General features: G+C 33.6%; 1 protein-coding gene across 5 annotated transcripts in view; it reads right to left on the bottom strand.

The window, feature by feature from the left end:
- The window catches only part of LOC144968908 (protein unc-80 homolog), a 105,817-nt gene that overhangs the window by 5,919 nt on the left and 76,257 nt on the right, over positions 1-23,641 (bottom strand). For all 5 annotated transcript variants that reach the window (XM_078907748.1, XM_078907749.1, XM_078907750.1 and 2 more), the window contains 15 exons: positions 22,916-23,126; positions 22,016-22,095; positions 21,319-21,442; positions 20,505-20,544; positions 19,969-20,024; positions 18,882-19,067; positions 14,871-14,994; positions 13,904-14,116; positions 13,303-13,398; positions 12,884-12,972; positions 11,584-11,749; positions 8,651-8,812; positions 7,054-7,236; positions 5,498-5,647; positions 4,424-4,764 (listed from right to left, as the gene is read on the bottom strand). In XM_078907748.1, coding sequence (XP_078763874.1) covers positions 4,424-4,764; positions 5,498-5,647; positions 7,054-7,236; positions 8,651-8,812; positions 11,584-11,749; positions 12,884-12,972; positions 13,303-13,398; positions 13,904-14,116; positions 14,871-14,994; positions 18,882-19,067; positions 19,969-20,024; positions 20,505-20,544; positions 21,319-21,442; positions 22,016-22,095; positions 22,916-23,126 — 2,221 coding nt within the window. The remainder of the gene's footprint in view (positions 1-4,423; positions 4,765-5,497; positions 5,648-7,053; positions 7,237-8,650; positions 8,813-11,583; positions 11,750-12,883; positions 12,973-13,302; positions 13,399-13,903; positions 14,117-14,870; positions 14,995-18,881; positions 19,068-19,968; positions 20,025-20,504; positions 20,545-21,318; positions 21,443-22,015; positions 22,096-22,915; positions 23,127-23,641) is intronic.

Raw genomic sequence — 23,641 nt, 5'->3', positions numbered from 1 at the left:
GAAGAAGAAGAAGAAGAAAGAAGAAGAAGAAGAAGAAGAAGAGAAAGAAGAAGAAGAAGAAGAGAAGAAGAAGAAGAAGAAAGAAGAAGAAGAAGAAGAAGAAGAAGAAGAAGAAGAAGAGAAGAAGAAGAAGAAGAAGAAGAAGAAGAAGAAGAAGAAGAAGAAGAAGAAGAAGAAGAAAAGAAGAAGAAGAAGAAGAAGAAGAAGAAGAAGAAGAAAAGAAGAAGAAGAAGAAGAAGAAGAAGAAGAAGAAGAAGAAGAAGAAGAAGAAGAAGAAGAAGAAAGAAGAAGAAGAAGAAAGAAGAAGAAGAAGAAGAAGAAGAAGAAGAAGAAGAAGAAGAAGAAGAAGAAGAAGAAGAAGAAGAAGAAGAAGAAGAAGAAGAAGAAGAAGAAGAAGAAGAAGAAGAAGAAGAAGAAGAAGAAGAAGAAGAAGAAGAAGAAGAAGAAGAAGAAGAAGAAGAAGAAGAGAAGAGAAGAGAAGAAGAGAAGAAATAGATAGAGAAGAAAAGAGAACACAGAAATACAAAGAAGACATCATTCCACATATATATAAAGCAAGTCAATAAGAAGCACAGAAGAAAGTACTGAAAGGAACAAATACATTACAAAAAGATAACTAGAAAAGGGAAACACTTGAAGAAGATGCAGAGAGCAAACAACGAATGACCAAGAATTGAAGATGTAAACAAAAAGAAAAACAGAGAAGAGAAACAAAAACAAGATGCAAGCAAAAGAAACAGAACATAAAAACAAGAAGAATACAAAGAAGACAATGAAAAAGAAGAATCGAAGAAAAGAAGAAAAGAAGTAAAAGAGTACGCAGAGATGAAATTAATAGAACCCCAGTAACACAGACCCAGACGAAGAAGAAGCCCAGTACCTATGAAAAGAAGAGAATGTATCTAATGTCGGAACACAGAAGTGAAAAAGGGAAGAAATGACAAAGTAAGAATAAGAAGTAGAAGATGAAGCGAAGAAGAGACAAAGAAGAAAGATGTATAAGAAGAAATGAAGAAGAAGAAAAGATAAGGAAGAAAAGAAGAAACAAAAGAGAAAAGAATGAAGAAGTAAATCAAGGAATAGGTTAGAAAAGAAGAAGAGAAGATAGATAGCATAGAAAAAGAAGCAAGAGATTCAACAATAAAATGAAAAAGATAAAATACAAATAGTATGAAGATGTAGAAAAGAAGCAGAAGAAGAAGAGAAGAGAAACGATTGAAAAAAAAGATAGAAGTAAGAAGAAGAAGCAGAGATATGAAAAAGTAGAAGAAGATGATGAAGAATAGAAAGAAAAAGGAAGTACTATAGAAGACGGAAGAGACACGAATGAAGAAGAAGAAGAAGACAGAAGAGAAGAAGACAAAGAGAGAAAAGAAAGACAAGACAGAATGAAGAAAGAAAGAAAAGAAGAAGAAGAAGAAGAAAAGAAGAAGAAGAAAAGAAGAAGAAGAAGAAGAAGAAGAAGAAGAAGAAGAAGAAGAAGAAGAAGAAGAAGAAGAAGAAGAAGAAGAAGAAGAGGCATTGTTTTGGTTGTATCAACCACTCGATATTAAATAAACACATCCATTTCCAGCAGTGATCGCTTTTCTATAAAAATTCTGATTTCTATTTAAAATTTCATATTCTTTTCTATATCAACTGACGTCTCTGTTCGAAGCGAACTCCATCCGTTCAGCAGTAAAACAAATCAATCTGGTTTCGACTTAATTTTCTCTTATTTTTATATCTTTTTAAGAGCCATCACATCATCAAAGAATAACATAGAGTTTTTAAAAACCGTTTTACAGAATGTTGATATCACAGATTTACACATCAAAGTCAGAAAATAAATCAATCGTCGAGGGTTGACTGGCAAATAATCGAATAAAACGATGAAATAGGGTAATTTGTGGAACTCTGTGGTCTAATGGAATAAGACGCATCTTGAGGCATGGAAGTCATGGGTTCCAGTTTAGCTGTGGGCCATGCAAAGTTGAGTCTTGGAAAAGGCTCATTACTCAAGAGTTTCTCTCCAAACTCATGTGTAAATTGAGTACCTAGCCAGAAACAGGATTATCTCTGTTGAAAAGAAATCATTATCATGCCATACAGGCTCATATCTCGTCCTACATATTCAGTTATTCAGTGTTGATGTTGGCTTGGGACCCTTTGTAAAGAGCTTTGAGCATTTTAATGCATATTGTAAAATAAAGGCTCAAGTTTAATAGCATTAACTACAAAATACTCAACAAGTTTGTCTGTGAGTGGGTGTGTGTGTGAATGTGAGAGGCACGTGAGTGCATGTGCGTGTGTGTGTGTGTATGTGTGTGTGTTACTTCCTCACCAGCAAACTGCTCATAAATAATTCAAACAGCATTCAAGTTTTTTGCTATTTGATTAAATAAATAAATAAATAAATATATTTAAAAATAAATAAATAAATAAATAAATAAATAAATAAATAAATAAATAAATAAATAAATAAATAAAATTCAAATCATGCGTGGTATCACAATACTGAAATTCCACATTTTTACAATCTCTTCCCTTCTAGCAAGTAGGTGCAATATCATTCTCTAGCCATCCAATTTCCATTCAATTTAAGAGTAAATGCAAATGACTGGATACAACAAGCTCACAACAGTACAATATATATCACATTATTATCATATCACTAGTTACTTGCCATTTGGTCTACAAACAAAATAAATATAAGAGCACATTTCTCAGATATGCAGTCTGACCTTTCAATTACTTTTCATACCTCCCAAATATATTATATCGTATGAAATTTTTTTATTCTTTCATTTCTCAGTCAACTGACTTAACCTTATATTCATTGTCTTGTTTCTCTTCTCTCAGTCTATTAATCCGACTGTTTGTCTATGTATTATTTATCAGTCTCTCTCCTTTTCAAACAAAAACATGAAATGTTTGCAAATATGTTCCACTTCCTGTAAAATAATGTTTAAAAAGTTAACAAAAAAAAATTAATAAATATAGATAAATAGGCATTTATGCTGTGGTGGTTGAAACATTGATCGCATGGATTTCTGGGTAAAAAGAAAACATGACAATAGATACACATTAGATTTCGCTAGCATCACCATGACCAGACAACACACGTGTGTGTAACCATCTATAAACTTGGAATGTAAGACACACAACAAGGTGAGGGACACACACAGGCACTCAACTACAAGGCGTGCAGGACAGGGGTGTTCACAAATAGGAATTCATAAACAGAGCGGTTATTTTATCCCAATCAAAATAAAACAGCTAAAAATTAGGTAAGATAGAGACACCTAAGTGTCTTTTATACAGTGATTAATATTTATCCAGGCATTGCGTTACTTGAGTTTTAAATCTGTGCCAAATTTATTTATTTAACTCTAGCATTAAAATCAAAACCAGGCAAATTTAGTGGATTGTCGTTGTTGAATGCACAAATCTCAAATGAGTTTAAATAGTTAAACACATCCAGTCTCTTATGACATATCGATATTTGTTAATTCCTTGAAAAAAATCTTATTCCTTTCGTTTGTGATGCTGCACTGTGACTGACACCTGGGTTGTCTAGTTTTCAATACAAAACTTTTGCGGTGAACGTTATGTGAATTTTTAATTATTCTTTTACATCCTGAAAATCAAGTTAATGCAATTTAATAGTTACTGTCTATGTTATCATTTGTGAAGTTGAAATGAAAAACAAAAAAAAACAATTCTATCCATAAGTATCCATAAGTTTAAGAAATGACTCGTGCATTTAACAATAATCCCACATCAATTTTGTTTGGTTTGATTATAAATGTCATAATTCAACACTGTATTATTGTAGGCATATATATATATTATATATATATATATATATATATATATATATATATATATATATATATATATATATATATATATATATATATATATATATATAAGAAACCTAGGCATTTCTATCTTGTCTAGTTTATTGGCAGTCATAAATTCTTATCAGGTAATTACATTAAATAACTAGGACTACTCAATATTTCACAATGGGTGCAGGAGTGGTCGCATAACAATTATGTAAAAACATCTAGCATAAATCTAAAATAAAAATATAAAATAATAATAATAATAATAATAATAATAAATAATAATAATAATAATAATAATAATAATAATAATAATAATAATAATAATAATAATAATAATATATAATAATAATATTAATAATAATAATAATAATAATAATAATAATAATAATAATAATAATAATAATAATAATAATAATAATAATAATAATAATAATAATAATAATAATAATAATAATAATAATAATAATAATAATAATAATATAATAAATAATAATAATAATAATAATAATAATAATAATAATAATAATAATAACAACAATATTGTATATTCAGTTTCACACATGGGCAGCATTCCTGTTAATGGTCGTCACCTCAGTAGATTCTGGAATTGTCTCGACAGATCGAGCCAAGGCAGTGGATGTTCCATGACGACGAAACTGGAACGCCGAAGGATCTTTATCATGGAAAACCACTGTAGCTCTAGATGGAGGCAAATCTTCGCTCTGCTCCCGGTTGTCTCCGCCGTCTGCTGCGTAGAAATCCAGCCTTTTCCGGTGTGACATGAATCGAGGACGGACAGAGGTTTTTGTTTTTGCCCGTTTAATTTTGAATGTCTTGCGACTCTTGGCATCTGCTCTCTGTAGTCTGTGATCTCTTGGGTCTTCTGGCTGTCCATTGGCTGGAGCTATTTCTGACTCTGTGATCACGCCAACTGAAATGAGGAAAAATAATATCATCTCCTACAAAGAGATAGATCCAGCTGACTGTTTCACTCTAAGTAAAGACTTCAAGCAGATCCCAAGCAAAACTTAATGGTCTGATTCCAAAACAAAGACAAAACGCCAATTGAGAAGGACATATAATTTTGAGGGATATGATGAATCCTATTTTAGAAGAATTTTAATGAGCTTTTATATAGATCAATATCCACTAAATGTGCTCAATGCGCTTTACAAGGGTCCCTGGTCAACAGCAACATTTAACATGTAGGACGAGACAGGACGCCTGTTTGGCGATATTACAATTTTTCGGACAAAGACATCGCTGTTAACGGCCAGGTACTCATTTTACACCTGAGAGAATGTGAGCAAAGAGCCTTTTCCAAGGACTCAACTATGCGCCGAGCGAGGCTCGAACCCAGGACCTTCCGATCAGAAAGTGAGTGTCATACCACTAGACCACATAGCCGCACTATTCCACCAACTGCAAGTGGGTCTTGCTGAGGAAGGTCCAAGGGTGAATCCTTGGAAAATACTAACACTTCCTCACCATACTCAGGTGTGAAATGAGTGTTTAAAAATTTGTCTCTGTCTAAAAAAAAATTAGAGAGCCTTACTGGCCTCATGTCTAGTCCTACATGTTCAGTGTTGCTCTCTGCTTGGAACCTTTAAATAAAAATGTTTAAATGTTAAAATAGAATTAATAGTAATGTGTAGATTGTTTACCTCTCCCATTGGCCGTTTCCGTGTCAGAGTAGTCGTACACAGCGTGTGCTGCTGTCCCTTCTAATTCTTGACTGTTTTGTTTGGACAAGTTGCTGTGGAAACGGATTGTTCCTTGTCTGTGAAGCAGCGGTGACTGGTTAACTGGCAAATCTGTAAATATCAAAATAAGTTAGGAGAGATGTGATTTATCCTTGCATCAAACTTTTGAGTTACTCTTGGCATAGAACATTTGAGCTCATGGCCAAGACCATTACTTACTTATTGTCCCCATGGTATCAGTGACTCAGTAGTAAAGTGTCTTGTCTTTTAACATTGTAAACAATGTTGTGTGACATGATTGGTAACAGCCAAGGTAAAAAAAATACTCTGGTCCTTGGGTAAAACACTTTACACTCATTAAAAATACTTTGGTCCTTGGGTAAAACACTTGATACACATTAAAAATACTCTGGTCCTTGGGTAAAACACTTTATACACATTAAAAATACTCTGGTCCTTGGGTAAAACACTTTATACACATTAAAAATACTCTGGTCCTTGGGTAAAACACTTAACACACAATACCCCAGTCAAATCAGATTTAAGTGAAAACTTTACTGAATACAGGTAGTGATGGATTGTGTACGAGTGATAGAACAAAAGGATGTCTAACCGGTGACTTGTATTGTATGAAATGTAAATGTGATTCCATGTGACCTGCTGGAGGAATAAATGAAGTATTGTAAAGTGCATTGAACGTGGTAAATCTGTGGAAATATGGTAGACAAAAGTGTATGGTAAAATGGTCTTATCTTTTAGCAATGAAACTCCAAAGGATGCAAATTATGCAATCCACAAAAGAAGTCTCTTGTAAAAAAGTATTCAGTTCTAATTCTATGACTGAAGTATCACATAGTCAGCCATCATCCTACAGCTCACTAGAGCTTAATATACAATAATATACCAAAAATATACAGTACTATCAGACATTTTTTAAAGTGAGAAAAAGCAATGATAAATTTATTTGCAAAAGTTAAATTCTGAGTCTAATTCAAGTATTTCTTTATTGTCGGCGGATGCATACAGTTTTATATAATGACATTAAAAATATATAAAATAAATTTTCATGATAAGCCTCTGTAAGCTTGTTGGCAAACAGACCCATCTCAGCAGTGAACAGTGATAATATTTTTCACCTTGTCCATTGTGAGAAATTAGCCTGAAAACAACGTTAAGAACATTAGAATGATGAGCAGTCCTCACAGCTAAGATCGACTACAAGTGGTGCATTTCTTAATTTTGTTGGTGGATTTTACTCTATGGCAGGGGGGAGGGGAGGGAGTTGTGTGCGCGTGTATATTTTTTTTTTCTCTAAAAGCTACAATTTATCTATCAACTTCACCTTTCCTCTCCTCGTTATACCGACATTCACTAAGTTGAGTTGTTGTCACTAAGTTAATTATGCAAGTAACATTTATATTTTTTTTAATAGAACTACACAGTTTTATAGGTGTTGAAATATATTTCTACAAATTGTTCTCGTTACAAATGTTAGATTCTAAAGTGTTATTTCTTACCAATAGAGTCTTCAACCGGGGGTTTCTTTGTGAACTTTTCCAGGATCCGACTCCCCTCCTTGGCAGCTATTCGTCTACCAGACTTCACTCTCTGAAGTGATGGGCTCTCCTCACTAGATGGCACAGCTGTCTGAGAACGAAGTGGGGCACTGGTGGTGGAACTCGACTGGGAAAACAGGGTGCCTGGGTTCAGGGAGAGTAAAATTTTTAAAAAACAATAACATGATAATTTAACTCATATCGGTGGTAGTGATGGTGGTGGGGGTGGTAGTAGTGGTGTAGATGATATTGATGTGGTGATGAAAGTGAGGTTATACTGAGATAGGTAGTGGTGATAGTAATGTTGGAGTGGTAGTAATAATTTGACAGCCATGAGCAAGACAATGTCAATGTTATGATGATATTAGTGGTGGTGGTGGTGATAGCAATCTGAGGGGTGGTAATTAAAAAGCTGAAAATCAAAAGTTTATCAATGTCATTGTGATATCACTAAAGGTGCTGGTAGTGATAGTGGTGATAGTGGTGATAGTGGTAATATACGATCAGTATAATTTTGATGTATAATTAAATATAGATTTCTGCATTCCATTCAGTTTGAAAACCCTTGTATATTACTTATAGCATTACAAATATTTATAGTTGGAATAAATCATTGATACAACTCTTCAACTGTTACAGGTGGTTTAGATTGTCCACATCTTTTAAGATGATTTTTACAAATTAAACAGCACAATACTCTTCAACAGTCGTAATGCCACTTCCTTCCTTATGACGCATGGTAACTTAGTAACACTGGCTCTAAACTATCGGAACAATGGCGGACGCCCTTATGAAATATTTATCCGGCGAGCATAAAAGCGTATCCAGAGGAAAAAAACACATAAATTTATCATGTTTTGACTTTTACACATTCTGATCACAAGGCATATGAAAAGTTCTAGCCAGCATGAAGAATAATAAGTATTGATTTTCTTTGTTTAGAACCAAGATGGCCACCGTTTCCGGGCGGCGTGACATCAGACTACTGAATCCAATTGGGAATGTGCAAGACAAAGTATTGTGAGGTTCTTATTGAGTGACTGTTGTCATGATATCTTAGACACAGTGGTGGTGTTTGGATACATCTGTATAAACAATTGGATTTCACTTGTGTACATCTTTGTATCAATGTTGACAATGGACCGAACAGACGTTGTTTTTGTGGTGGTGGTGGTAGTGGTGATGATGATGATGATGATGATGGTGATGATGATGATGATGATGATGATGATGATGATGATGATGATGATGATGATGATGATAATAATGATGATGATTGAAAGATGAATATTGATGATGATTGAAGACATGATGATGATGATGATGATAATAATGATGATGATGATGATGATGATGATGATGATGATGATGATGATGATGATGATGATGATGATGATGATGATGATGACTATGTTGATAACGATGATAATGATAACACTGATAAAAATTATGATTTATAAATTCTTATCGTTCACAAAAAGAAAGTTGAAAATACTTCCATTAAGTTATAGCTCTGGACATTGGGAGAGTTCCATGAAAAGCTTTTACCATTTCTCACCTCTACTGGACCTTTTGGTTAGAGAAGACCTGCTTGATTTGACAGGGCCAATTATTTCTGTGGCAATCTCAGTGATGCTGGCATTCGGCAGTCGTTCAGGGATTTGAGTTTGAGAGTAGTCAGAATGCTCCGTAGCAAATGTGGTGGCTCTTGACCGGTAAACTGAAGGTAGGAAAATTTAGGTGTCTTAATTTATCATTCATATAAATATCAATTTGAGACATTAGGGAGCTGGCACTGGTGTAAGACAAAGATCTGAACAATTAGTGAGTGTGAAACTGTGACAAAGCAAGAAAGAAAAATACAAGGAAAAGGAATTGCTTTTTTCTTGTATTTTTCTTTCTTGTTTTGTCTGCCACTGTTTAATTATGTAAATAAAATCAAAAATTTATTTCGCTCTATTTATCCTCTGAGGAAATTTTTTTTTTTAGTAGGGTCTATCTTCAGAAAAGACTGACATAAGTCAGACATCAGCCTGTAGACCAAGATATTGACAGTGGGGCTCAAATCTGGAACCTTCGGGTGTAAGTGTAATGCCTTATTCACTTGGTCATCTTATCCCCTAATTCATAGAAATGATTGTAAATAGTTTACTTCAACATCGATGGTTGTAATAACGTTCGATGTAGATTTGTAAATTAGATAAATCTTTATTTTATCTCAATTTTTATGATTTCAAGACGAGTGATAGATATTTGACCATTACATGCTGATGTTTTTAAATCGCTGTTAAAAAAGCTTGTGCAATTTAGCAATATTATCAGTTTTCTAACAACCATTATTCCTCCTTACACAGCCATTTTCATTATTTGTTTTGATTAAAATTTTAATAAATGAAATATTCTTCCCTTTAAATGAAAACACGATATTTATTTGGCCAAGAAAAATGACACAAAGTAACATCTGGTACCATGGACTATTTAATTAAAAGGGTTTGATTAGGGGGAGAAAAAAGTTATTTTGCTGGCTGCAGTGACGTACCTGACAATCCCAGATTTTCAAGGTTTCATTTGAATCACACTTTTTGTACCACCAATCACATCTTGTTAAAGAAACAGCTTAAAATCTAAAGCACATATTTTCCAGTGGTTAAAACCACATGGAGATACACAAAATATCAAGATGTGATGTAATTTTCAGTTCTCAGTTTCATAAAAAGGATAGATACACCATTTTTCCTTTGGATGGCAGATCTATAGGAAAGAAATAACTTGTGCCTCAGGCATGTAGCCAAAGGATAGCAAGCAATTGCTTTTGTCGTTTCACGCTTTAGCAAAGCTTTCGACAAAGTCCACTATCATACATTGGCACTGAAATTATGGAGATATGGAATACAAAACAAAACATTCAAATGGATTATGTCCTTCTTGACCAATCAAAGACAAGTAGTTGTCATGGATGGTAAGTCATCAGAGTCAGCCCAAATGGTGTCTGGTGCTCCTCAGCCCCCTCCTACTCTTAATCCACAATAATGATGTGGCAAAAGACTTACACCAGGAACCCAACTGAAATTATTTGCAGATGACAGCCTTCTATATCGACAATAAGAACTAAATGTGACACAGAAATTCTTCAAGCCGATCTCGATAGCTTACAAAGCTGGAAAATATAAAATAGCCCAGAATTCCATCCTAGAGAAGTGCCAGGCTCTAAAATTCACAAACAACAGAAAAATCATTCATTCAACAAACACAATACATAACACTGCACTTGAAGAAGTATCTAAGAGTACAGTTAAAGTGCTACAAAGCCTTTGTTAGACCTACACTAGAATATAGTATCTCTGTCTGGGAGGGACCCTCACCACAAATCAGAAATCCAAGAAATTGAACAAACACAAAACAGAGCAGTGAAATTTATAAATCAAAACAACAAAGATAAAAATGAGACTGATGTAAATCTCGAACCACAACAGAGAAGAAAGCGTGACAAAGTAACAATATTTTGTAAAGGCCTAAACAATCAAGTTAAATTGGCCTCCGATATATTCAACAAAATAAGAGAAAGTCATTCAAGTTTATGGTTCCCCACTCAAGAGTGGATGCCAACTTGTACACTTGTACTCGTCCATACCATCGACATTGAGACATTGGAATAGTCTCACATCTCCAATGAAAGAAAAATACTGTAGTCTGTGGAATCTTCAACATCTGAAGTTACAGACTTAAAGGAAGAAGAAGAAGAAGAAGAAGAAGAAGAAGAAGAAGAAGAAGAAGAAGAAGAAGAAGAAGAAGAAGAAGAAGAAGAAGAAGAAGAAGAAGAAGAAGAGGAAGAAGAAGAAGAAGAAGAAGAAGAAGAAGAAGAAGAAGAAGAAGAAGAAGAAGAAGAAGAAGAAGAAGAAGAAGAAGAAGAAGAAGAAGAAGAAGAAGAAGAAGAAGAAGAAGAAGAAGAAGAAGAAGAAAATTGAGCTTTGAGCTATATATAGCGCAATATCCACTAAATGTGCTCAAAGCGCTTTACAAGGGGTCCCTGGTCAACAGCAACATTTAACATGTAGGACGGGACATGCCGCCTGTTAGGCGATATTACAATTTTTCGGACAAAGACAACGCTGTTAACGGCCAGGTACTCGTTTTACACCTGAGTACGGTGAGAGAAAGTGAGTAAAGAGTCTTTTCCAAGGACTCAACTATGCGCCGAGTGCGAAGCTCGAAGCCAGGACCTTCCGATCCGAAAGCGAGTGTCGTACCACTAGACCACATAGCCGCATCAGAAGAAGACGAAGAAGAAGAAGAAGCGGGGATAAACTCTAGTTCCATGGACCCTGAAGGACTCCTTTACTTACTTCAGACATGTAGTAGCCATCTTTGATATAAGATGGACGTGGGTAGGAAAAGAATACTTGAAATATAACTTTGGATATCATGATTTTGTCAGGTGTTGCTTAATAGCAGCATAAATTTGTGACAATTTGTTTTTTCTGCATCTCTCACCACAAGTATTGGCCAGTTCATCCCGTAGCTGCCGTAGCTCTATGGCCAAGGAGACAAGAATGGCAGATGCTGATTTGTGGTAAGAGAATGTGTAGCCTTGAAGCTTGTCCTTGATGGTCTGCTGGAGATAATACTCCTGGGCAGTGTCGCAATTCACTTTCAACATCTGGTGTAAAAAGATGAGTTTGCATATCACAATTTATATTATAAAGTAAAGCCTAAACTGTTTGTGTTTACCGAATTAAAGGTCGCTTTTTCAACTTTTGGATTAAGATGTAGTTTTTATATACCTTAATTCAAAAGACAAGTAACTTTAAGTAATTGCTCTTAATGGAAACCATAACTAGATTGGGTTTTTTTTGGCACTAGAGAGCTCAAGGAGCATCGTAGAAATATATGAGTAATATTTTAAATATATATCTGATATACAATTCAAATAAAATCCATCAAAATCTACAAAATATATTTATGAAATAAGACCATTTGTTTTCTAAGAGCTTAAAAAAAAGTGGAAGTGTAATCTTTCATCCCAATTCCAGTGATATGGGAAATAAATTTTCGAAGTTCTGATATTTTTTATAAAATGAACTTGTTTTGAATGACGAGCCATCTGTACATTATTTACAATTTGTTAATCAGTTGTACAAGGAGTGTTTACTATTTCTTCACCATGTGTCTACCTTCTGTTTACCATTTGATTACCAAATTTTTGCCATATCTCCATCCTTATCATTTATTATATTTTTAAAATCTATCGTTAATCATTATTCATTTAATCTATTTGTTTTTATATTTGTTTTAGGCATAGTAGTTTTTCACCGTCATCAAACAAATCCCCATTTTCTATTTTTTTAAAAATCTGTATCAACTGAAGATGCAACATTTTAAAGCCATTTTACAGCAATGACATAAAACCAAGACCAGAGTTGTGTCACCAATCTGACTACTGACCATGCTTAAAATTGCTTGATTCTGTTACAAGTCAAGACACCGTCCTGCTGAACATTAGCAATATTGTGCTAGTAAAGGAAGCAGACTTATTATTTTAAGTTATGAACTATGCATAGTTTTAAAATGACATAAGTGACACGTCTATCTGTTCTAACCAATCTATTATATTGGAAGGCACTTAAGGACAAATGAGCTATCTTGTACAATACAAAAAATTTAACAAAAGTTATTTGGACTCCATAACAAATAATGCTAGTAAAGGAACCAATGTTTTTGTTTCTAAGTAATGAACAATCATGAGTGACCGTTCTATCTGTTCTAACCAGTCATATTGACAACAGCTTGATACCTTAAACTGTATAAAAGTCTGTAGGAGAACAAACAGGGATGGGCGATGGGTGACCAGGAAATCCAAAAACTTCCAAATGGGAAGATCCACTGTGGAGAAAAAAATGAGAAAATAAAAAAAGGGCGTTATTATAATAAATAATAATAATAATAATATTAATAATAATAATAATAATAATAATAATATAATAATAATAATAATAATAATAATAATAATGATAATAGTAATAGTAATATTAATATAATAATAATAATAATAATAAATAATAATAATAATAATAATAATAATAATAATAATAATAATAATAATAATAATAATAATAATAATAACAATAATAATAATTTGTCATTTGGTTACATGTACTATTACAATATTATGAAGAACACACATACCCCATATGACCAACAAGGCAAACTTACCTTTGGCCCTTGTCCCCAAGGTTTGAATGCATTTAGCAACGTGATGCCACTGACCTGATAGTTGTTTATCATAACACACCATCAAAATCTCCAGGCCTGGAACATAAAAAATTGTTATAAATATCAATGAAAAACAAATGAGATTGAAAGGTTAAAATATAAAAAGCTTGAATTGAATGAATAAATAAAAAGTTTTTTTTAAATTTAAGATTTAATTTTTAACGCCCACGTTTGAATCGTATTATTTTGCTGCGTAACAAATCAAAGTCTTAAATACTCATCTCTCTCTTCTGAGTGTGTAATAACCAACCCCGCAAACCCCTCCCCCCAACCCCCACCCCACCTCTCTCTCTCTCTCTCTCTCTCTCTCTCTCTCTCTCTCTCTCTCTCTCTCTCTCTCTCTCTCTCTCTCTCTCTCTGTATATGTGTGTGTGTGTGTGTGTGTGTGTGTGTGTGTGTGTGTGTGTGTAAGAAAATTGCTGGAATTATCACATATTCAATATCATTTGACCATCCATCAGTAGTTACAAAAGTAAGATTTACTATTTTTTAGTGTAAAACACGTGCCTGAATCAGGCTTTGTACATTACACTAAACCTACCAACAAGAGCTGTGTGGTGATATAGGTCAGACGACTGTTTGGAGCCTGGTCCACACTTGTCCATACTGATACTGTGTCCAAACTCCCCGATGGAAAGATAATTGGAAGACTTGGCCGCATTGTTCTGGTTGGGGGACGGAGACGGTGGGGATAGGAGACTTAAGATAACCGTCAGGACAAACGTGACGTCTGCATGACTCAGTCTTGGGGTATCTGGTGAAAGGGAGACAACCTTGACAATCCATTACAGAGATTGATGTGTTTCTAGTTTTCATTCAGCTCTACCAATAAATCAGTCTGACAGCTTTCATGACTTTAAATCAAATTGTTCAATCGACTGATTGGATGAAGTGAGTGACCAAAGTTATGTAGCCTCAAAAATTAGAAAAATGAAATTGTTCTCTTGATGAAAGTAGGAAAATGTAACGTCAGGTTAAAATCAAATCAAAGCCTGTCCGTAGCAAGTGAACCATTGTCAAAAATGGTTTCATCTTCTATTCTTCTATTCAGCACAACCATATAATAATTTACATTCATATTTTCATTTTGGTCAAACATTTTCTACTTCAAATATCAATGAATTAAAATGACTTTAAACTTGTCAAGAATATTCAATCCTGAAACTTGGAATAAAGTAAGAAAATGATCATCTTGATCTGCTAACAATAAGAATAAAGAATGAGTGACTGAAATGGCAAAAGGAATTTGTCAGCATACAGCAGTATGTATTTATATGTTCAATAGAAGGAGTGAAGTTGATATCACTTAACTCTTTGTTATTGTTTTTAGACGGCCATTTTAACAATTAGTTCTTACTAAATTATATCAATCAAAACTATAAACGCTTAAAGTTACACATAGTTTTGTGTGTTGGTGCATTATACCTGGCTGGTGGATGTTGTGAGTATTTTATATCTAAACACATAGCATCTATACTTTTATATACTAGATTTTGTGTTTTCTCTACCTCGACAGTTGGATCCCACCCTGATACACAACGGCAGAATGAAGTTGATGAGAAGGTTGAGGGACTTTTCATTGGAAGAGAACGCTGCCACGCCACCACAGATCTGATCCAATGTGTACTGGTCCTATTTCAAAACAAATCATTGATTTACATGAATAACATTACATATATTATCATCATCATCATCATCATCATCATCATCATCATCATCATCATTATCAGCACCACCACGACCACCACCATCATCATCATCATCATCATCATCATCATCATTATTATTATTATTATTATTATTATTATTATTATTATTATTATTATTATTATTATTATTATTATTATTATTATTATTATTATTATTGTTATTATTATTATTATCATTATATATCATCATCATCATCATCATCATCACATCATCATCATTATTATTATTATGATTATTATTATTAATATAATATAATAATAATAATAATAATAATAATAATAATAATAATAATAATAATAATAATAATAATAATAATAATAATAATAATAATAATAATAATACTTTATTGCATCCCAAAAAGGAAATTTTTTGTACAGACGTGTTATAATTTACACATAAGATAAAAATACAATGGAAATAGGATGTATATATATAAAAAAGGAGCAGCTCTATAACCAGAGCTGCGCTTTATAATATGAATAATTTCAAACACTGTAATATAGTTAAAACTGTCACTATAAATTGAAAATTGAAAAGATTGCAAAACAAATAAATTAATAAATTAATATTTATATTTTTTTAAAGTAAAAATGAGAAATAATTATATAAAATGATTATTGCTTGTTGTTATAAAGCCTAATACTGGACGGCAGAAAAGATTTTCGTGTCTCTCTGTTTTCGTTGAAATAGAGAAAGGGCGACCACTTCTTTCTGACATAATAATTGATGGTCTTAGTGGATGATACTGGTCATTTAATATTTTAGTTATTTTATTTATACAAAATTTCTCGTATAAAAGATCTACATCGTCAACATCATTTATATAGCGTTTAATGGATTTTTTAATATTTGAATTTATTTTGTTCCTTTCCACTGCTAAGCAATTGCCTCCCCAAGCTGTTATACAAAATGACAAAACACTTTCGATGACTGCTCTATAAAATAATGTGCAGAGGGTTTTATCTATTCTAAACTGAGAGAGTTTTGATAAAAAATATGTACGTCTGCACATCTTATGCCTAATTATTTTCAAGTGTTCATCCCACTTGAGCCTGTCATCAATCGTTACACCAAGGTATTTGTAGTGAGGAACTCGCTGGACGAATTGGTCCTTTAATTTTAACGGTTCTATCGGTTCCTTCACTCTCCTAAAGTCAATCACTAGCTCCTTTGTCTTGCTTATGTTAAGCTCTAGGTGGTGGGCATCACACCAAGACACAAATCTATCAATTTCTTGCCTATAAGCCACTTCGTTGCCATTTGTTATGAGGCCTTGAAGAGCGGTGTCATCTGCAAACTTTATTAAAGGTACACTCAGGTTTTGACTTCTACAGTCATTCGTGTATATTGTGAATAATACAGGGGACAATACACAACCCTGAGGAGCACCAGTATTTGTAGTTATACAGGAAGATTTGTTTTGTCCTAATTGAACATATTGTGCTCTCTCCGTAAGAAATTCGAGCACCCAAGCAATTATATACTTGTTTAAATTCAGACTAGTCAATTTTTGAACAACCAACTGAGGTTGCATTGTATTGAACGCTGAAGAAAAATCTGCAAAAAGCAATCTGCAATAGCTCCTAGCGTGATCTAGATGCCTGTAGATGTTGTTTGTAAACAGCAAAATGGCATCCTCTACGCCACGTCCTGGTTTGTAAGCAAATTGATGACTATCACTCAATGGCATAAACTGATTCCTAATTTTAACAAGAACAAGTTTTTCTAAAGATTTCATGACTATTGAAGTCAGTGCAACAGGTCTGAGATCGTTCATAGTTTCAAGTTTTTCTTTTTTTGGAACAGGAATAATTTTTGAAGTTTTCCATATTTCAGGGATCGAAACGCATTGGAGGGACCAGTTAAAAATATGTGTATAAATGGGGGAAAGCTGGTGGGCACATTCTTTTAATAGTTTTCCTTTCAATCCATCCGGCCCAGCAGCCTTCCTCTCGTTTAGTTTCGAAAATACGAATCTCGTTTCCTCTTCACTGACCTCAATAGTCATTTCATCTTCCAAAGCCCTGTCTAATTTATGTTTTTCATTTTCAATATCAAATTTGTTTGCTGTGTCGAAACGTGAATAAAATTTATTTAAAGTTTCAATTTCGATATCTTCTGATATAATCGTGGGCTTTGGATTATAGTTCACAGCAGTTTTAAGCCCCCGCCACGTGTCCCGTATATCCCCAGAAGAAAAGCATTTTTCAATTTTATTTTTGTACTTATCTCTACAACTAGATATTACCCTCTTTATCTCTTTTTGTTTTGTTTTCAGATCTTTTTTGTTTCCACTAGTATAGAGAGTTTTCTTTTGGTTCAATAAAAGTTTTAGATCTTTTGTTATCCAAGGCTTGTTGTTAGGATAATATTTTATTTCTTTTTTACAAGACACTAGCTGTTCACAGAATTTTAAATACTCACTCACACAGTCATTCAGCTCATCCACACTATCACATGATTCGATAAAAACATTCCAGTCAGTGCATTCAAAACAACCACGCAAATCTTCACACACACTTCCGTTCCAGATCTGTACACTTTTCTTTACTGGTTTTACACGTTTAAAAACAGGGCGGTAGGTGGGGAGTAGCAAGAGCATGCAGTGGTCAGATAAACCTAATGGGGCACGGGGTAAACATTTATAACTATTTTTAATATTACACAGGAATAAATCTAATGTTTTTTTGTCCCTTGTCTCGCAGTCCACGTATTGATGAAGTCCCGGGAGAGTAAAATCGTTACATTGGTTAAAATCGCCAGTGACCATCAATACGGCATCGGGTGACTTAATTTGAATGTCCTGTATTTCTTTCCTCAAAATATTTTTCACTGTGGTGTTGTCTGATGATGGTGGAATGTAGACGTTGATGATGATGACATGAGTATATTCTCGGGTAGATAATATGGTCGTGACGAAACAGTAATAAATTCAATATAATCGTCACAATACATTTTCTTTATCTGACTGTTATTGGGGTGGCACCATTTGTTGTTAATATATGTGCACACCCCACCCCCAGTTCGTTTATTTACATTAGTCCGATCTCCTCGAAATAGTGAATATTGTTCAATATTAAAACATGATGATGGTATGTGAGGAGATAGCCAAATCTCTGTTAACGCTATTATGGAGGCTTGACGATAGTCACTATTAAAACGACACAGTGAAAACAGTTCATCAATTTTATTTTTCAGTGATCTTACATTACCTGTCACTACACAGGGTAAAAATGGACGAAAAGGCCGTCTGTTAAATTTTGTTTTTATTCCTCCTTTTCTCCCCCTCTTTCTTACTTTAATAAACAATGTGTCAATAGTGGGTGGTGGGGGTGACACGGGTTGGAGGGATCGGAGAGTCTCTGAAGTATAAGTTATCGATAGGCTTATTTTGGCAGCAAAATCACAGGCTAAAACACCATTTATGCTTATAAATATACTAATAAATATAAAAATCAGGAACAATATATACTTCACATCCATTTTGAATAAAAATTAGGCTTAAATTCCGACGATTGAATGATAAATGAATAAAAATATGTGTAGAAAATAGGTAAACATTCACAACACGTCTGTTGTCGCCGGAAGCCAGCGCCTAACAAAATTATTATTATTATTATTATTATTATTATTATTATTATTATTATTATTATTATTATTATTATTATTATTATTATTATTTCATGATCATCATCAATATTTTTATTCCTATCATAAATGACACAGGCAATGTCCAAGATATCCACTCTGTTTCTAAAATAATCGTTAAACACGAGTTTGCTCCAATCAATACACCAGAAACAACTTACCCCTAAAGCTTGCATCTGCATGGCAACAAGTTTGACAACGGCCGAAACAAACACAGGGCTTGGCTCAGATTGGAAAGAACTGGGCTCGCTGCGATGACTTCCTGTCCCAATAGTCAGACCTTCCGGAAAAATGGAGTTGGACGAGGATGTGGTCAGCAAGATGTTGATGAGAACATTGACCAGGGTCTGTGTTGTATGGAAGAAAAGATGGGGATGGGTCAAAATAAAATTGACGATGAGTCACGGTTGTTGTATGGAAGATGGGGTGGGGATGGGTCAAAATAAAATTTACGGTGAGTCACGGTTGTTGTATGGAAGATGGGATGTGGATGGGTTAAAATAAAATTGACGTTGAGTCACGGTTGTTGTATGGAAGACGGGATGTGGATGGGTTAAAATAATATTGACGGTGAGTCACGGTTGTTGTATGGAAGACGGGATGTGGATGGGTTAAAATAAAAATGACGGTGAGTCGTAATCAACGCAAATATTGTCACTCCAAACTTGAATAAGTGAGATATGATGATGAGTTAGTATTTTAGCTTTAATTTATTTACAAAATATGAATGATATGGACGTTTAGTGTTTCCCTTTTATCAACAGGCAGGAATTTGAATATGATATAACATACAACTAGGCTGGATGTTGAATATAATCTCATCCCCGTTTTCATCTTAGTCAACAGCCTAGAGCTTAAATTCTACCTCATCATTGTTTTTCATGATAAAAGCCGAGTTTTTCCTACAGAGTGGATTGATTGTTCTGTGTGTTGTAAAGAGTTTTAGGGTCTAGTTGTTTCAGTAGATGTTACTATAAATAAACAAATCTATATCATTAACATATATTATATCACCGTTCAAAGTGAAGCCTCTAATTTATGTCTCAAACATGTACAATTCTGCAACAATTTAAATTACTTTACGCAAAGTTATAGACAAAAATGATAAAAAAGAGATAATTTTAAAATCATTTAAATTACAAACAATATAACATAAAAACAAATAATTAAATACATGATAAATTAACAAATGTATGAATAATTCAAAAGTTAAAAAGGTAAATAAAAAAATAAATAAATAAATCATACCTTCAAATGAGGAAGTAATGCAATGAAGGAAAACTTTCTCAATGTTTGGTAGACTCCTGTGAAAGAAATTATATAAAAACTTGAGAAAAATAATTTCACACAAATAATAAACTCTGACTGTTCCCCTTAAGCAAAAAAAAGCTAATCAGGGCCAGGGCAAAACCCCATTGTCTTATTCCAGGACCAGGGCAGAATGTTGAATAGCAGGGATCTGTTGAAATTAGAAAAGTCAAATGAGGGAATAACAATCACTACAGATCTCTCTTTGATACTTGAACATAAAACACTTTGTAAAAGATTGGTACTTTTCATTAAATTCAATGGCTATAAGATTTTGCAGGAGATCCACAACAACAACAACGGAAATTAAATTAAAATTCTAATTCACATCTGGCAATTTCAAAACCAGTCTCTTTCAAATGAGAAGTAAAGATGATAAAGGTAATACTTTTATAAATCATTTCAACAGGCTTCTCAAAACACAGACATGGCCTAATAAATATCAACAAAACATATTTTGACATTTGACCTCTCACCTTTCAGGATGTTAGCAGCCGCTTCCCAGTCGACTTGTTTCTATAAATAAATACAATAATAAGACTCGATAAATCACAACAAATGTTTCCAAACTTTGAAAAAAGGCAAAACCAAAGCACCTATTTAAAAGAAAGATGTTGTTTCTCACAAAATTTCGAAAAAAATAGGAAATACTATTTGATATTCACAAACATCAAATTTTAAGAATAAAATGATAAATGATGTATTTTCAAATCGTTTAACACATAGAAAAATTCAGCATCAAACTTACTACATAAAAACTGATTGCCTTAACTGAGATGTTGGGCATTTTCTTTTTCCCGAATTAATTTGGAAAATTTTAAAGTCACTAATTAGAATCTATTGAAAAGTTACATAAAAACCAAATAACGACTAAAATTATGTATCCGACTTTCCATGACATCAGTCATAGGAAAAAATAAAAGCAAAAACACTTATTCTGATAAACAGCTATCTTGTTTAATTACTTTACAAATTGGCAGGTTAATAATCATGACAAATATACAATTCAGACACATTTGTCTCATTAAGCTCACAGACCATAAGATAAGATAAGATATACTTTATTCATCCAAAAAAATGGAAATTCGTTTACAGACCATGATAGACAGTGTCACATAAAAGTAATGGAATTTCAGAATTAGGCCATCAAAACTCAAGACATTGAGATAGAAATGTGTTGATGACATATGGATGAGATAAAGATGTGTGGATAAAATAGAAACATGAAGATGAGAAAGAGACATGTAGACAAGATAGAAACATGTAATCAATTCTTATCCTTATTCTTACCCTCAGTCCAGACTTTTTTGAAATCTTAGTAAACAGCCTGTCGAGTCGACGTAGAATCAGGTTAAGGCCAGGCCTGATGAGTTCATTGGACCAGTCAGTGGTTGGTAAGATCTCCAACATGTATCTAAACAAATGGAAGAGGGAGAGGAGAGATATTGAATTCTAGTCACGTGAAAGAGATAATCAGAACATTGTAAGCCATAAACCAGCAGAGATAAAAATTCCTCTGAAAATAATTTCTTAATACAATAACAAGGTCATGGTCGCGTATTTCATACAATTAAATTTTTGATTTATTGGCAAAATATTAAAGCAAGTGACACTACCATGGAATTTTCATTTGGATTGGATAAGAATTCAATTAAAACTTTAACATTTCAACTAAAAGGTCAGTTTGAATCAACCAGACTTAGCAGGTAATGAAAGTCCTGTCCAGTAAATCTAACGGAGACATAAGATTCTACCGTTCTGTGGCTTTGTAGTCTAGTGTATGGGACTCGGCTTGTGACCTGTAAAGGTAAAGCCCTGTTGCGGGCAGTGGCAGTGCAAAGTTGAGTCCTTGGAAAGGGCTTCTTACTTACATTTAATCACATTTTCTTATCAAACTCAGGTGTACAATGAACACCTGATCGATAAAAGCAATATCTGTCAAAAAAATATAAAAATCATCTGCATAAAATTCACCCCTTGTACCAACCTTTGTAATCCAGTGCATGCCATTGTGACCGGATCATACGGGGCCAGTTTCAAAAGTGTGTGGCCAATCTCTGCCAGACGCTGGATTGAGAAACAATGAAATCAAATCAGATGCATCAGACTAATTTTCCTCTCTGTCAACTTTTCAATTAAGAATTATTATTTTTTCCCCCACCACTCCAAACCACAATATATCTGTCAAATGAAATTATATGATTTTTTATAAAGAAATAACAGATGAAACTAACCAAAAAAAAAAATGTGACTAACAACCTCAAAGCCGTATTATGTTGGAATGAAATAGGTGCTGAAGCTTGAATTAATAGCAACAAACATGAAACTTGTGACTAATTTCTCATTGGTATGGTGAACAATAAATACCACTTCTTGTATTGAAAAAAAAAAGTTTGCATTTCTTACAATGTTATTCCTAGATTTACTTTTTGATGTTCGATTCATCCCGACATTATAGACATTTTAGAGATGCTGGATCACAAATAATAGCTTCAAAAAAGTTCAAACCGCCAAACAAAATATTTTAGGCTCAAAAACTACACAAAAATTGAGCTTTGGAAATGCAAAGGAAACAGTCAGTAACACACCATGTAAAATCCCAAAAGACCTGAGTACAGTTCTACCGTATTACCGTTTCTATTATTTTTATTGTTAGCTGAGATCAGGTTTTGAGCCTGAAGCATTCCTATTTGGTACTTTACTCTCTTGAGAAGTTTGTTATGTTCACATTTGTTTCATAATTTCACAGTTCACAACTGCAGGCAGCCTTGTACTGACTTGAAAGATAGAATAGCATTAAAGCTGTAGATTAACTTTCCTTGATTAAAAAGATTAAGTGAGTTTAGAATACCATTTAAAAGAATTTTAAAATAATAAGGAAACTTACATTGTGTGCTTTATAATCCAACAGTTCTGGTGGTCTGAAGACAGGATCGGAGAGAATTCTGCGTAACTCTTTAAATCTTGAGAAAGATTTGGTGTAGAAATCAGCGCAGATGGACAGCAGTGAATCCCGAGGCTTACGGAAATCTTCCCGTAGTTCAAGGTCATCTGGTTCATGGCCATGAGTTTTCCGTCTGCCTTCCTCCATGTGACGACTGAAAAGTTAAAGAGAGTTTGAAAATAATTCAGCATCACTAGGAAATAAAACTTGCATAATGAATCACCTGTTTCATTGAATGAGTGGAAACTAACATGACACAGCTGATTAGTTCTAGATGTAGAAAAATAAAAATGATCTTTAATATTGCCACTATCCACTTGAAGTACTTTAATCACTTTACCTGAGGCTCCAAGAGCAACACAAAATATATAAGATAAGACATAATATTTTCAAACTGAGACCGTCTTGTCACCAATCAGGTAATCACTTTACACCTGAGTAGTCACAGAAATGTGAGTGAAAGCCTTTTCTTAGATAATTTGGTGTCACCATTCATAAGTCCAGACGATGAATCACTGGGTCTGAAATTAAATATAGATTATGATATTTCAATCTGCTGACATTGATCTTGCTTGGCCTTGACCTTGACTTTGATGTTGACTTTGACATTGCTGTGTAAACTGGGTTACAAATGAGCATACCGGTATCAAACAGGATCATCATCATGGA

The sequence above is a fragment of the Berghia stephanieae genome, chromosome 3 (genome assembly GCF_034508935.2).
Source record: "Berghia stephanieae isolate SIO BIC M18660-M18661 chromosome 3, UCSD_Bste_1.3, whole genome shotgun sequence".
Lineage (NCBI taxonomy): Eukaryota > Metazoa > Mollusca > Gastropoda > Nudibranchia > Aeolidiidae > Berghia > Berghia stephanieae.
This window is presented reverse-complemented; position numbering and strand designations above follow the sequence as displayed.